The 16,992-nt window shown below is 40.3% G+C and overlaps 1 protein-coding gene across 9 annotated transcripts in view; it reads left to right on the forward strand.

The window, feature by feature from the left end:
- TAFA5 (TAFA chemokine like family member 5) overlaps positions 1–16,992 on the forward strand; it is a 442,355-nt gene that overhangs the window by 118,712 nt on the left and 306,651 nt on the right. For 4 of the 9 annotated variants that reach the window (XR_005104656.1, XR_005104657.1, XR_005104658.1 and 1 more), the window contains exon 1: positions 911–1,334. The exons of the other annotated variants lie outside the window; for them this stretch is intronic. Coding sequence is in view for 1 of the 4 variants with exons in the window: in XM_037390482.1 (XP_037246379.1) it covers positions 1,244–1,334 (91 nt within the window). In the remaining 3 variants the exon portion in view is untranslated. Of the gene's footprint in view, positions 1–910; positions 1,335–16,992 lie in introns of those variants that run through there. 9 annotated transcript variants of the gene reach the window in all.

Consider the following 16,992-nt stretch of genomic DNA (forward strand, 5'->3'; position numbering starts at 1 on the left):
CCGCGGCGCGGCACCGCATCGCAGCACCTCCCCGGCCCTGCCGCACCCCCGCCCCGCTTCTCCACGGCGGCCGGCCGCCCGGGTCGGTCCTTCCCCTGCAGTGGGAGGGCGACAGCAATTTCGCAGCCCTGGTTGTTGTGGGGTTTTTTTGTTTGTTTGTTTGGGTTTGGGGGTTTTGGTGGCGGTGGTTTTGTTTCATTTATTTATTTATTTATATTTAAGGCATTCTTTCTATCGCGTCCTTGTTTTCCGCGGCGATGGCTGCGACGGAGGGATCAACCTGTAGACTGAGCGCGCCTTCGCCGTAGCCCGGCGCCGCTGCCGGGAGGGCGCTCTGCGGTGCCACCGCCGGGGAGCCGCGCCGGGACGGGGCCGCCTCCGTGGACGGGCGGCGGGCGAGGGAGCGGGGCCGCCGGCGGCGCCCGCCGGGGCAGCTCCCGGAGCCGGGCGGCGGGGAGCCCCGGCGGCGGAGGTACCAGCCCGAGGGGAGGCCAGCGGTCTTCCCGAGAGCCCCCGCCCCTCCCCCCGAGCGACCCCGCGTCCGCCGGGGTTGGCGGGATGAACTGACTCCCCCCTCCCCGCCCTCCGCACCGGAGAGGAGCTCCGAGCCGGGGGAGGAGGAAGGGCGGGGGGTGCAACAAATTGCCGCCAGCCGGGAGAAGTTGCAGTAAAGAGAGATCCCTCCCTCCCCCCGCTCCCTCCCCCCGCGCGCTCCCTCCTCCCCGAGCCGTGGCAGCGAGCAGCGGAGCGGCGGCCCGGCGAGCGAGGAAGGAAGCGGCGAGCGGCCCCCGCAGCCCGGCGATGCTGCAGCGGCTCCCGCGGAGCCTCGGCGGGGTGGGCCCGGCCCCCGCGCGCCCCGCGCCGCCCGGCGGCGGCGCGCCCTGAGCGGGCGGCGGCGGCCCCGCGGCGCGGCGGGCGCTGTTGCGCAACCCTGCGCGGCGCGGCCGGCCCCCTGCCCCCGCCGCCGGCTCGGCGCGGCGCGGCGCGGCTCCGCGCAGACGGAGCGCTGATTCATGGGGCCCCGCGCCGGCTGCCGCGGCCAGGAGAGCGCGGCGCTGCCGCTGCCCCCGCGCGGGGTGTGAAGCCCCGGCCCCTCCTCCGCAGCCCCGGGCTCGCCCGCCCTGCTCGGGAGTGTGGTCCCTGCCGGGAGCCGCCGCGCCTGGCGCACGGAGGGAAGCGTTGATGCATCGCTGTGGAAATTCATTGTGTGACTTTCTGGGTATTTACTGAGTTTCAGACCGAGATGCAGCTCTTGAAAGCTTTATGGGCACTAGCAGGAGCAGCGATCTGCTGTTTTCTTATATTTGTCATCCACTCACAGTTTCTTAAAGAAGGTAATTATATCTGCATGTCTGCATACCCTGTTCTTTAATACTAAGGTCTTTACGAGGTGCCTTAATTATTTTTACTGTTTCCAGTATGTTCTATTTACAGCAGTGCTTCCACGCTATTTTGCCTTTCCGTTAAAGCCTTCTCATTTTTGTTCCTTTAGATAATAGGTAGCTTTAGACTTACATTCTTCGTAAATTGTGTGTGTGTGTGTGTGTGTGTGTATACACACACACACACATATATATCTGTATAATGTTTATATTCAATGTTTTAGCCAATGTCTCATTTCTTTATGGGGAACATATACCGTCTAGAAAATATTTGTTGCCGTCAGATGACCACAGAACAGTAATCATCACCAGGGTATTAATAAACCAAAAAACCCTTAACAAGTAAATGTCTTATTTTTATATGAAATCAATAGGCATCCTTTCCCTCTTCCTTGTTCAGTACATTTTCAATAGATGGCACTAAAGTTCTATGGAAAGGGCAGGGCAGAGCAAATCCTGGGCATTCAGCATCTTCCTTCTCTTGCTTACTGCCCCGAAACTGGAAGAGGCCTTTGCATGGCTTCAAGGCTCCTGTTTTTTCCTCCTTGTGGTTGGAAAAATTGCGATTACAACTTACTGGAGAAAACAATTTGGATTTGTGGGGCAGGCTTTATTCTTTTTCTTTTTTTTTTCCTGCATGAGTTGGGTGGAAAAAATATGTTTGGTTAAGTGGATAGAGGATTTTTCTTGGGGAGTAACCCTCCTACTGCTCTTTTTTTGTTGCTGTTGGTGGTGGTGTGTTGTTTTTTTTTTTTTAATTTGTTTGGTTTCTTTTCTCAGAAATCTACTCTTCTTCCCCTCCCACCTCCCCCTGGCCCCTGCTAAAATAATGATTACACTTCTTGTAAAGCGAACTGTAGTTTGAAATTTAGTGTGAATCCTGAGAGATGTATATCTGTTTGGTGGTGTATGGGAAAGCCCTGTGCTGCTCTTTAGGCAGTGTTAACAAATGTAACACAACAACATGGTGCTTTTGGTGAAACCATTTATTCTTTTTAGCACTGTTATATAGTGGACATTATAGCTGTTGGAAGAAGGAGCCCAGCTCAGCTTGGAGTGCTGGCTGCTCGAGGCATGGAAAAAAACTTTTATGTGACTGGGACAAAGTTTCACTCAAGACCAGGCAAAGCGACAATCCTGCAGCCGCTGAAGTGTCGCTGCTGTTTTTAATTTACTGTTAGTCCAAAAAAAGCATGAGACGGACATTTTCACAGATTTTTCTGAAATTAATAAACACTGATTTGCCTGATTTGGTTAATTAAGAATCCCTCCAGTGCCAGGGATTTCTCCTTTAAGAAACCTACCCATGCTTTAATTGCATTGTGTGCAATGCCTCCCACATAGTTACTTATTTAACATTCTTCTAAAATGCTCCAACTAGTGTATTTACATATCTCTGTCTAATGAGGTGACCCCTTCCGAGAAGATTTTGCAAAATGAAATCTTGCCTGTCATTTCAGGTTATTTTTTGTCAGTATTTGCCATTATGCTGCCTTTTTTTTTCTTTTTTTTTTTTTTTCTTTCATTCAGTCTTTCCTGCTTGATTTTGAGACTTGCATTACTCTAAATAATCCAAAAAGGAAGAAGCATTTTTTTTCACTTAAAATTTTTTTTCTTGCACTGCAGGAGTAGCAAGCTAGCAAATGTATATATTAAAACAGAAACCATGGCCATACCCAAGGACTCTAACATGTTTTACATTGCGTCTCCTCCAACAATCATAGCCACTCTTAATGTGGACTGCAGAGAGAAAACTGAAGCTCTTGAGCTTGTCAGATAACTTAATTGCATCAGTTTGTTTATATTTGTGAACAAAATATTTCTGCTTTCTTTAACCTAGAACTATATACTTCCTGTAAATACAGATTGCATGTATTGGGCTAGTTGTCAGCCTTTTCCTGACGGGTGCTAATCTTCACAATAGTATTTTGACCCCTTTCGTATAATTACTTCAGCAGCGTACGTATTCCTCCCTGTAGTTTCAATAATGACACTGAACAGCTCAGTGGAATTGAATAAAAGTCTACATGGTATAACTGAGTTTTTTCTTTATGAAGAACTTTTAAAATATTCAATTAAAAATGATTGGTTTAAGCATAATATATTCAATTGCAGGCATCTAAAAGAAGGAGAAATAGGTAACAAGTGGATTTAAGCTATATGTATTATAAACAGTTTGTAAAAGTAAGATTTACATTTCCTTTTTCATTTAAAAATGCACTTTTTTATTATATTCAGTAAGAATACAAGGGACAGAAGTGTGAGGGAAGGACTAGCAAATCATTTAACCGTATGTCTACCACATTATTTTACTAAGTATGTATAATGAACACCACACACGAGTTGGCTGTTAGTTTACCTTCAGAAGATTTGAAATTTCGTTCTGATATCATTTAGCCCTTTATTTAAAAATTTTATAAAAGTTAGGAATGGTGTGTCTCATTGCGCATGATGTTGTTAGGTTGTTGATTTCCTGGCAAAAAGATTAATTTCCCAACAGAGCCTAATGAACTACATGGACTCATTCTTTGTAACTCAGCTGTGTGGTCGAATTCCTAAGTTAAATGCTTGGATGTTTTCATTTGATTATTTCTTGTGTAGGAGGATAATTTCCTGTAGTCCCAAAGAACAAACAAGTAAACCACCAGTTTGCCTGGCTTGATCAGATTAGCTGATAGCACATACCTCCTGAGACAATTTGACAGCACAAGTTCATACACCGAGCATCTCTTTTGTATGCAAGACAATTGATTGAAGAAGAATGACATGTAAAATTAATTAAAGATCTGACTTAATTTTTTTAATGCACTCTCTTTCCGTTTTTGCATGTGTTGTAATATTTACTGCTTATTATTTTTCCAGTGGCAGGTCTTATTAGAAAACTGACATAATCTTCACTTCTTACAACACCTCAAAATGATACAATCACCACATGTCTTTTTCTTTATTAATTTTTTCTTTTACTTGCCTGTAATTAGTTATGTTATGTTAACTCTTCTTACCTACAAAAGATATTTTTATAATTTCAGTTGTACTGCGTGGCTGTAGTGTGTAGAACTTTCATTACATCCGGCTGAAACTTATTACCAGAAGCAAATCCTCCTTCAGCCACATTCATAAATATGAGATTGTGTGTTGAAACAGTCAGCTGAGAGTTTTCATGCTGTTAATTTTTCATTTTAGTTCCTATATTTCTCTAAGTATCCCTGTCTTCATTCTTAAATATTTTTATTTACATTTCTGAATTGCAGCAGTTTAGTAGTAGCATTACACTACTGCCGTTTAAATGGTGTTAAGAAACAATGAATGCTTGTTCTGAGATGAGTGGGAAAGAGCTGTTTAAATGTCCATTTTCATGAATATGTTTTTTTCAGGAAGTGAAGAATGGGTGACACAGGGTGCCATTTTTCCACACTTAGGCTTTTGTGTGGAAATACAGGTCGTCCTGTGGCTAATCCGTTCCCCTATGTCCAATCTGTCCTTCAGTGTTTCTAAAAGATGAATAGAGCTGTGAACCCAGAAAAGGGTATTGTGATCTATAATTGCAGTCCCATGCCTGTGTGATCTTCCTGCAAAGCAGTTTAGTTAGCTGCAGTCAGTATGAAGGGGTGTTAAAAACTGAAATATCTAAAACTTTTTGCATACAGTATTGAGAATTAAAACAAAGGAATTATATTTACTACCCATGTCTGATTTTAAATGATTTACAATCTATTATTGTTTAACACATTTATTCAAAGAGAACAGAAAAACACTGAATTGATGTTACACACATTAATTGCGGGAACTCCTTTGCCCCCAGACAAGTACCCTTTTCACCTAGCAGAACATTTTGACTGTTCAGACATAGTAGTGATGGGGAAAGGTAAAGGATATAGTTTCTAAATGTGTCTTTTAATCCCATGGGAAGTAGTGCCGTTAGGGAGTAACTTCAGAAGGATACGCGTGTATATTGAAGCCAGCGTGTGTTACAGCCCTGGATGTACTTTAAAGCTTCGTTTATCCTGTGATTGCTCATTAAGAGACTGGAATGTCTTATCTATCAAGGGCAATTTAGTATTTTGAATGGTTTATGAGATTAAGGTGGTGTGAGCCTTGTTTGGAGAGGGACTACACAGAAACATGGAATCAGTCTCAAGAATTTTAAAGCATAGAGTATTCAGATCTCAAAGCCACACTCTTAATCTGTTGAGTAGATTTTCAGTAGTCAGCTGTGTAAAATAGGGTGATTTTCTCTTGATATGCTGCAGCACTTAAGTAGACACAAGAGAATTCCAATACTTCTGTTATAACCAGATGATTATGGCTATAAACCAGAATTTTAGTATCATTTGTGCAGATTTAGTATATAGTTATATATATGAATAAGGTATCTGTTTAGCACGTTTTTCATAATTATAATTTTTTTCTGCCTTCGGCAAAAGTTAACAATTATTGGTTACACTCTTGTTGGCACTTCTCTGCCAAACACATTTAGAGGAATTACTGTCACAGTAGCAAAAAATACTGCAGCACTTTCTTTAAAAGAATGCATTTATTACACAAAATAGCTTGGTTAAGTTTTATACTTAATATCTTTTTTCTGTCACTTTTTACAGATTTAAGTATTTTAGCCTGCTCTGAAAGTATGGAAAAAGCTTTATGCATATTTTTGTGGTTTTAGGGTGTACATTTTGACACTGAAAATAATAAGGAACGTCATTCTATTTAGCTGTGTACCCCACATGACTCTGCTACTCCTCTGCTAATATTTGAAAATGTCTACTGATAATATACCCAAGATAATTTTTTACAGAGTTTCTGTTCATATAACCTGATAGCTTTATAAGGTTGGTGAAATTAACGTTTACTGCTGTGTAGAATGTTTTAAGGAAAGGAGTTGTTATCTTCTAAAACTTTTTGAGACTTTGGCTCTCAAAATTTTCCTGGAAAGAATATGAATGTGACTCATTATGACAGATAATATTGCCAGCCTTTTATTCCTTTAAAATTTATTTTTCTTTTATCTTTTAAACGTTAAAAAAAAAAAAAAAAAAAGACTTGAAACAATTGAAGTGAGAAAGTGAATTGCTTTGAAGAATGTGGGGGGAAAAATTTTGGGCTTGTTACAGCTTTTTTTTTCAGTTTGCCTTTTTAGGCTTAACATTTATCTCAAAACTGTAAGGTACCTTCGCGTACCAGATGTGCTGCATATGTTACCTATACATAGTAAAACTGAGTTGAGGACAGTGTGTCCCAGCTGCAAATTTTTTGAAGGGTTTGTTACTTTTAGCATGCTGAAGTACAATTATTTTCTCTTGCTTGTCTTCTATACTTATTTTTTTGGGGGGGTGGTGGTGGCAGTGGTGGTGGTGGTCATGCTGATGGGGGGTGGCAGATATGAATGAGATCATTACAGCAGCCCATCAGGCTAGAGAGAGGCATGGAATGCAGAAGTTGAAGGTTTCTCTTCCCATCAGGAAACAGGTTTGGCAGTTAAAAAGCCCTAAGCTGGAAGAAATGCTGCACAAGGAAAGAAAATGTGGAAGGTAACCAATCTAGGGGCTTTCTTTGCATTTTTTATAGTTTTATGGCAAATAAATAAGAAATAAGTAAGAAGACCCAGTTTAGTGACAGTTTGATAGTGCTTGGCACGTGGGGACTGGAGAAAAAAGAGAGAAGGGTCCGCTTTGAGATAAAATAGATCTTTATTTGAAAACGTTTTGATATTTTCAGACTTTTTTTTTTTTTTAAGATAGGGTTAGCGAAGTGTGACAGTGAAAGGAAGCTATGCAGACAACGGTTCTCAGTAATTCAGGGAGGCAAGAAAGATGTTCTCGATCTGGCATCTGCTGTGCCGGGATGTACCAAGAGGGGGCGTCAGACAGTTTTTCCTGCCCACAGACGGTAGCTTTGAAGTAGTCGTTGGGTGACCAAAGTGAAAGATGCGTATGTCTTCCCAGGGAAGTGCACCGTAGGTGGTATAAACTCCCAGCTTTTCCCGACTGAGCAACTTGAAAAAGGAATTTGTAACAGATTTTCAGTAGTCTTTTTACGACTGCCTGTTTTCATGCCCCAAGAGCACAAGTGAGGAATTATTGACCTTTCTCAGCATTTATCAGCACTACCTGTTCTTAAAGGCAGTGCTATAGACTGACGTGAGTCACATCACACAAAAGTGCATGCTTTTTAGATCTGTTGGCTAAAACTGATTTTTCTTCTTTCTTAGCAGCCATAGACTGTATCAAATATATAACTGGAATAAAACCAAGACACAGACAACTGAGATTTAAAAAAAAAAAAAAAAATTAAAAGGGAAAATTGAAAATATGTCTTTAGAGGTCAAGAGTTCAATATAGTATTGGTAAGAAAAGCCATAAATTCTTTAACCCACTGTTCAAAATGTAGTTAAAGTTATTCTTTTCTCATATGCATTAAAAATAAATTTTAATAATCATGTGAAGAAAAGAGGCAACACAAGTTTTTGTACTAATTATACCAACAGTATTTTTTTTCTGGTAGTTATTTAGATGTCCCAGTCGGAATCAGTGGCTCAGCCGAGTATGACTGGCCAACTGTAGTGTATGTTCATACAAGTCCAAGTACTCCATCCAGTATCTGAATTTTAGCAAAGATTTATTTTGCTCAGAAATTATATCCTCTTGCCACTTACAACACACAGTGATAGAAGGTTCTGTTTAATAACAAAATCCGATTACTTGCCTAAATGTGGTTTTTATGCCTGTTTTAGAAATCCAACACAATATAATGAATCTGCCTATTCATTTTATTTTACCTTTGGCACTACATCAGTTCACAAGTAAATGCTAGTCAGAACAATAGATCTTCCTACTAATTGTTGTTAGTCTTGAGAAAAGCAATGAGTAACACGTTTGGAATATATCCAAATAGCAAATGAACATATAAATAACCAGAAAAAAAAAATATGTAATGGATGAATACCTATTGAAATATTTTCTAAAAGCAGTGCTATATTAATATTTGTTTTCATGTGAGTGATTTATTGTTTTTGACCATATGGAAAAAAGTAGAAGACTCTGTTAATTCATCAGGTGAAAAATTGTACTTATAAATAGACCAGTATATTCTGGATCTTAGCTTCTTTCTAACATGCTACAAGGCTATATGGTATTCCAAAGTCTCAATGTTTAGTTGCAGTCACACATGCGGAAGGACGTAGGCCAAATTAAGTGGATCCACAGGAGAACAAAAGGAATAACTGCAACTTTTATATGTTAATATAAAGATATTACATGGAGATATGACCTAGAAAGAAGTACTAAAGAGACTAGAGTTACTGCGTTTAGAGATTATTAGCATGATAAGAGTTTTCAGTGGGAAAATTCTGCCTTAAGAGTAACAAACTGTTCTTTCTGTAAAGTGTGAGGATCACAAGAAGCAATGAGTGCAAACTGATTTGAGGGAGATTTAGGTTAGACATTAGGAGAGACTGCAGCAAAGCTAATTTGTGCTGTGCATCAGGGAAGACTTGCCAATGGCAAGAACAGTTAAGCATTGGAATAGATTTTCTTGGGAAGTTGTGAAACATGAGAGTTTTACTTCCAATTTAAAATATTATCTGTTGGGAATAGTATCATTAAGTTGAAGCAGATAGGCAGACTAGGTGACTTCTTGAAGTCCCTCCAAGTCCTCTGGTCCAGAATGTGCACTATACTTTCCAATGTTTATGATGTCCGCATGGTTTCAGATCCAGTAGCAAAAGAAAAGTTAGCAAGACGTGCTGACAGAAAGGCTAGTGGGTCGAGATAAGGACAGTGAGACATCACTCACCAATTACCATCACAGGCAAAACAGACTTGACTCGGGGAAATTAATTTCATTTATTGGCAATCACATCAGAATAGGGTCATGAGAAACAAACCCAAATCTTAGAAAACCTTCCCCCCACCCCTTCCTGCTTCTCAGGCTCAACTTCTGATTTCTTTGCCTCCTCTCCTGAGAGATGCAGGGGAACAGGGAATGGGGGTTGTGTCCTGTTCATCACATTTTGTCTCTGCCACTCCTTCCTCCTCACACTCTTCCCCTGCTCCAGCCTGGGGCCTCTTGCAGGGGAGACAGTCCTCCGCAAACTTCTCCAATGTGAGTTCTTCCTGTGAGCTGCAGTTCCTTGTGAACTCTCCAATGTGGATCTGTTACGCAGGGTGCAGTTCTTCAGGAACAGACTGCTCTAGTGTGGGTCCTGTGCAGGGTCACAAGTCCTGCCAGCAAACCTGCTCCAGCCTGGGCTCATCTTTCCAAGGGCCCACAGGTCCTGCCAGGAGCCTGCTCCAGCACGGGTTTTCCACAGGGTCATCACAGCCTCCTTCGGGCATCCACCTGCTCTAACATGGGGTCCTTCCACAGGCTGCAGGTGGGTATCTGCTCCACTGTCAACCTGCAGACAGCATGATAGTGTAACCAATAATGAGTAGCGTATGCATCATTTGTGGGAAATTATATCCCTACTTGTCTTTATTCAATAGCCCATTGAATTTATTACCTCTGATTTGGAAAACTCGTACTCAGGCTTATGGCAGGGACTTGAGCTAAGCCTTGTATGTTCCAGCTGGCTATTATAATCCATCTGGCACTGGCTCCATTGGACATAGAGGAAGCTTCTAGAAGCTTCTCACAGAAGCCACTTCTGTAGTCCCCCTTGCTACCAAACCCTTGCCACACAAATCCAATGCAGTCATAGTCCACAACTTGTGCTTGGAGCAAGTCCTGTCTGGAATTTGTTCATGTCTCTGGAACAGTTATACACTGCAAAGTTGTTCTACTTAGAGATCTAGAAGAGATGGGTACTAGTTAATTGTTTCCTTGTGCTAACATTTCTTTAAAGACAGGAAATAAGAAAGTTTTTAGATGTTACTGTATCAAAAATTCTTCAACCCTTTACAATTGTTTATCTAAAAGCACTCATATTTTATGTGGTTCTGTGGTGACTGGTAATTAATCATGACAATGATGTTAGATTATATCTTTTGTACTTTGCTACAGTTTTTATTGTATTAAATTACATGGTTTTCTTCATGATTCTTTCAATACAAATTTATGGCTTTAAGGAAGAAAACACCAAACCACTGCTCCATTATTCTGAGTTGTACATGTTTTAGAGATGTGCATAGTGCATCTGGGAACAGATTTAGCCTCAAGAGAATCAAACAGTTGTTTGAAACGGTCACTGCTTGAGTATCACCTTGCTTTTGGCTATGAACTAATTGAGATTAAACTGAAATGATTGTGAAATGCTTCCTTTTCCTGTGCATCGGCAGTTCTGACTGTCTGTTAATGCTTTAAAAGTATTACTTAGTCATTAAAAGAAATGGATGTGCTTCTGGGTTCCTCTTTTGTTCTAGCTTTTGCCTTTGTTTTTTCTAAATACATGCTGGTAGATGAAGTAAAGAGTCTTCAGCTTCATTTATTGTGAGAAGAGCTCATAACTGTTGTAAGCATTTTTGTATGCTTGGCTATAAAACTATATAGATTGTACCAGATGCTGCCTTAACTTATTTTATAGAATTATAATGGATGCTGATGAGTCTTAAAATCAGGCCTTAAAGATAAAAATCCCTGTGCTGTGTCTTATTTTTCAGCCTATGTGTTATTATATGGCCCCATTTTATTGAACCTTTTCACCTTTCAATTATTGATTGACATTTTAATAAAACTTTCTATATTTTAATATTACAAGATGTTTCACGTCTTCCCTAAAGACTAACAACATTAAAAATGTGTTTTACCTGTTATTTAGGTAGTAAGTGGCATGATCTTGAAGTGGGCTGAAGACCTGAGAACTCCCATTGCCTGCAATTAGAGATTGTGTGATAGAACATATGGGTTGAATGTTTTCTTGGCCGTGTTCACTTACTAATTTCATGCCGAGGCCCCACAGGTTTATTGTTATTACAGATTAATTCATAACTAGATAAATATCCATTTGTTGTGATATATGTACATCACTTGTAGCATTAATTATTTATAAAATATGCATTGTAAGATTGGTGTATAAATTAGCAGTGTTTTTTCCTTTCTGTTGCACTTTCCTGAGCCCAAAAGCATTTTGCAAGCCACACATGGCTTTTCAGTTTTAAATAAACTGTCTCTGGTCACAGCCTTCAGAAAATAATCTGTAAGGTATGAAATTCAAATGTAGTAATGTGATTAGAGGAAATAAGTGCTGTATTTGATGTAAGGAAAGAAACCTTGTCTCCATTTGAGCTGATGGTGAAGTTCTTGCTGTTTTCACCGAGGTGTCAGTTCTAGCTGTGCTGGGCAGCATGAGGTTCTACTTCGTTGTGCTTTACCTTGGTTTATTGACTTAGGAAAGTGTCCTTTCCTATCTGTAATATGTGTGAGGTAAACGACTTTGGAAGATAACTCCTACTGAAGCTGTTTTCAAATCAATTGATTGAAGCATGTCCTTCACTGGGCAGGTTCTGCTTCGTGCTACAGTTCCTTGTCCCATACTCAGGCACCCATACACACCGCACGCAGTGGTGACACTGTCTTGCTCCTGGTAAAATGAGGTTATTTTCTTCATTCCACAGATGCTAAAAACTGTGTCTGTTGTATAACTGCACACTCCAATGCAGTGAATTATTAGTGTTAGTAGTATGTGCTCCTGTTTAATTATGCACCGAGGCCTTACCTAGAGCCAGAACCATAGCCTTGCAGTCACTTAAATCTAGAGATGCTCACAGTTCACAGAAGTGCAAGAGTTGTTAAATTATACATGAGCAAGTAGTTAAAATAACAGAAGTTATGAACTCTCATTTCTCCTCAGTGTCTCTTCACAGGCTTAATGCTTCTCTCCAGCTAGAATTGCCTAATTTCTTCAGTGGTCCTTGACCACTTCCAGCATGTTCCTTCTTGCCTTCTGTCTTGCGTGCTCTCCCAGGCAAATGCAGCTTCATTCTGCATGCACGTATGGGATCATGGACAAAAAAGGAGATGGTCAAGGGATCTGTTACGGTTCTGAACACTGTGCTTTTCATCCCTAGTTGCTAGGCTCTCATAGAAATAAATTCCATATTAGCTTTGCCTGTATGCTTGTATAACTATATGTATAGCTTTGACCCTCTACCCATTATAAAATTCTTCCACTCTGATTTTTAGTTTAGAATAGAGCTGGCCATATGATCTGGTTCATTGGGCATTAGGGCATTGTGTATTAGCTAATGAATTACCACTATTCTGATTTAGTTTTGTTAGAATACAGTCTGGAAATTTTCTTTTCTAGTACTGGCAGAGAACTAAGATCAACAAGGACTTTGTGCCCTTTTTATACTAACTTATTCTTTGTTAGATGGGAATTTTTCACTAGATGACTCAATTACAAACTTCCAGGTGAACTGATCGCTTAGGAAGCCAGGACAGATCATAGAAACATAGAATGGTTTGGGTTAGGGTTGGAATGGACCTTAAAGATCATCTAGTTCCAAACCCCCCTGCAGTGGGCAGGGATACCTTCCACTAGACCAGGTTGCTTAGATGCCTGTGCTGGGGAGACCAAGTCTGTATGTAGTTAACCTTGTGTATTTTCACATTTTTTTTTGCATTTTATTGTAGTGTTACCCTTTTAAGTTTTCCTCTTCAGTTTTGTCAGCTCTATCATGGTAAGAGCTAAAATGCATTAGATTTATAATAATTCTTAATATTAAATGCAGTTCACAGAAATTATATATTGTTACTAATTTTTATTATGATGTAAAATGAATGTAAAGTCTCTATTTGTTGCAGGTATTTAAATGAGTACTTTGAAAATTATTTTTAGTTCGCAAGATGAGATTTGCAAACCTCCCTTTTTCAGCAGACAAATGATGGAAATAAAATGGAGTAGCTTGTTTTCAGATTCATTCTAAACTGTGACTTTCTGTCATGATGTTGAAGATGTCAGATCTATCTCTAGGTTTATATAATTCCTGTTCACTGTAATGGGAACTGCAGACACCTGTGTGTCTTTCAGCAGGCAGGTTCTCGAATTCAGTAAAGCTGTCCAGTACCAGGGTGGCATGTCAAAACACAATTTTCTTCCTGGGAAAACAGAACAATCATATTTTCTTCTCCAGGTATTCTTTTTTTTTTTTTTTTTTTTTTTTTTTTTTTTTCCAGAAAAAGATAAAAGAACACAGTAAAATTTCAATGGAATTTGCAGTAAAAAGAGCAAGAAAAGGGCTGCAATTTGCAATGCATTTTCATTTTCTAATAGTTTATAATTACAAAAGCCAAACAGAGAAACCTTTGCCATAGAACAACTCATTTGTTTGATTGCTTTCTCCTGCACTTAGTTATGCTATGGTTTAAAAGTGGTCAAGGTTAAGCAGAGATGTGCTTACTGTGATTTAATCCTGACTTCTCAATGTACCTTCATCTTGTAATATAAACTGCAGCCATTTACAGTAAAAAAAAGCTATTCTGAATCCATAGATGAGAAAAGATTATGTACAAACACAAAGGAAATGAAGTTTGTACTATAGCCTCGCTGTTAATTTACATTTTGAAAAAAACCAAAAAATTGCCATAGTGACATGCAGGTTGCAAAAATTTTCTAAATTTAATGTATTAGACTGAGGAAATGCTTAACTTGCATGACATGTTTCTCAAGTTTTGTGAATAAGGAAGAACATAATCCTGTGTATTTGTGGGGTTGGCCTCAAATAGTTTACATTACTACAAAATATAATGAATTACAAAGGTATTGGTAAGTTATGCAAACTGAGACTTTTCCAGTCAGCTTCCTATTTATGTTGTTGCTAAGATAATTGTTGTTTGTTTGGTTTTTTTTTTTCCTAAAAAAATAGTAAAATATATAGGTGGTTTTCAGTATAAGAATTTGTGGCAGCTCTGTTGTTGTTCAGCAATTGTGCATTTAATATTGATGATTTTTAAATATATGGGGCATTATATTCTGTCTTTTCTCATCAGTTCCTTTTTAGTTCTGTTTAATGTAGTAATTCTTTTTTCTGGAACAAACTTACCAATAATATTTGGTGAACAGGTCAAAAGATAGAGTTAATAGTGAGAATCATTTTCTCTATTTTAAAAGGATAGTTTTAGTACTGTGCACTATGGGTATTGTAAACTCTGAGTGCCACGGGCTACTCTGCTAGCTTTCTAACTCCACGTGCAGCCAAACTGAGCAAATTACTTTTATGGAGTAATTTGCAGGGTCACTTGTTTAACTAGTTAATTTACTGTGTATCTGGTCTCAGCAAGCATACAGTTTTCTATTTCTAGTGCTATTTATTTATTTTAGACTGTTTAAGAATTATATAAGAAATAATAATGCTTGCCCCCAATCATCATCTAATGCTTTCTAAATATTGTTGCATTGGATCTACCTTTACTGATGATGGCCAGTAACCTTCTGACTCATGGGACATTTGAGCTTTTTAACTTTTTAAGGTGAGGTTTTGGTGATGGCTGATCCAGTTGAGTCTTAAAGCTTGAATAATTCTTCCGTAGTTGTGTGTTAGATTTAAAAATAGATCTCATTTTTGAATGTGTTAAATTCTGTAAGAGCAGAAAGCACTTACCAACAGACAGCAATAAGGTACCGTTTTTCAGCTGGAGTTCTATTGCAAAGTCTCCTTTTCCATTAAAACTTATTAGTATGTTTTTTTGAAGTAACTAAGTTCTTTTGCACAGAATCATAAAAAGTCGAAAGCCTGCAGCAGAACTGAATGCGTCTAAACCATTGCTCTTCTATAAGACCTCTGATGGTGGATGTTTTACAGCTTTCCTGGATTTTCATGTGGCACTCATCTATTACGTCTGCATTTTCTCTGAGAGGTTGCTGTGGTATCAATCATTTTGTCATGTGGGAAGGCTGGAGCAGAAAGCACACACACAAATGAGGAGCTTTTTGAGATCCTAACATACTTAACCCAATTAAATCTTAAAGATAGTACTTTATGTATGAATACTGGCTTGTAGTTGCAGAATGTGGTGAACAGAAAATCAAAAAGCAGCGCTCACTCCCAGCCCAGAGCAGAGGAAGGAGCTGCTGAGGACACTGAGGATCAGTGGTGAGGTGTGGCATCCCTAACTGGGGAGACAGTGCTGGAACAATTCTTCTCCCTCGCTATTCTTCCTTGGCTTTTGCCATCAAGTGGGCTGCAACTATTTTTTTATACATGCTTGTGGCCACCTTTGTGTTTGCGCCTCATACAAGGGTGTTTTACATGTGTGAGATGCCTGTTCCTTACTTTCCTTGTTATGCTGGTTCTACCGAACTCCCAAGGCTACGTTCCTTCAGTAACCAGTAACTGACAGTGATCTGTGTTTATATCCCCTGCTTCTGCCATCATCCCGTGCTTACACCCTTGGGGCCCTTATTCCACATGACTGCAGCATCAAAATGGCTTCTCCTACTGCCCTGAGTGCTCTTCATCTGCTTTGTCCAAATATCCCAGGTCAACAGGCGACCAGGGTTTGCAGAATTCACCAAGGATTGTTACTTAATGATATTTCGGAATTTCTAAATACAAAGTCCATGAATGCTGCTGTTTAGGAGTAGTAGCAATGAAGGTCTTGACCACCCACTGTGGTTGCCCAAGACTTGCTGTGTATGTCTTGTGAACACAGTTCGTAACAATGCCTTTGATATTGTGACTAATGTCTTTCTCATGTTGCTTTGCTTTATACAGAAAGGTAAATGTGTAAGGGAGAATTTTTATTGATTTTTTTTCCTGTTTTAAAAATACACAAGTTACTCTTCATTTGAGGTAGAGAAGGCATTCAAAGAAGCACACCTTGCTCTCCAGCACTACCATTTCTGACAGTTTTGAAGGTCACTGGCAAACCTCTGTCCAATAAGAGAAATCTGGGAAATAGTAAGATAAAAAGTCAGACATAAAATCAGTTTTTATATAAACATTTGGTTCTTGGAAGTGTTTAGGACACACAGTTGCCGCTGTTGTCGATCTTGAATATTTTTCAAAATCATCCATCTCTAACTCTGTAAAGTCTAAATTTGTGTTTCTGTTTTCAGAAGTCTTGACCAATATATACTTTATGTCTTTATGATAGAAATGGTAATTAAATTGTACATTAGAGTGCAAAATCTATTAGGAAATATTCCTTGCATGCACTTAGCAAATGTCTGCATTTTTGTATGTCAGGGTAGGGCTGGCGACTCCCTGGCGTTGTGGTGTGTGGGGCACTGGGGCTCCCCAGGAGACTTGGCAGGGCAGGGCCTGGCAGCTGGGGAGGCACTGGGGCAGCCCCAGCCCTGGGCGTTGGGCATCTCTCTGGGGACAGGCGCTGGGCAGGGCCGTGGGCCCGTGGGTGGGCCTGGCTGTGGCCAGGCAGGGCCCATGGGTGGGCAGGGCCGAGCTGCAAGGAGCTGGAGGCCGGCCCTGCTGCGGTGCTGCTGGGCTGGGGCTGGTGGCCCAGGGGGGCCGGTGTGGGGCCCTGGGCTGTGGGCAGGGTGTGCCAGGCAGCGACATTTGTGCCTGCGGGGCCCTGACGTTGTATCTGGCTTTGTAGCTGATCCAGTAAGAAAGCCACTTAAAGGGGTTATAAACGCAGCACGAGCACACCAGCATGCACTGACAGACTGCATTTTGCAGTTTTGCATATTATGGGTCAGATATATACTTCTGTT

This window comes from Falco rusticolus, chromosome 5, assembly GCF_015220075.1.
Source record: "Falco rusticolus isolate bFalRus1 chromosome 5, bFalRus1.pri, whole genome shotgun sequence".
Taxonomy (NCBI): Eukaryota; Metazoa; Chordata; class Aves; order Falconiformes; family Falconidae; genus Falco; species Falco rusticolus.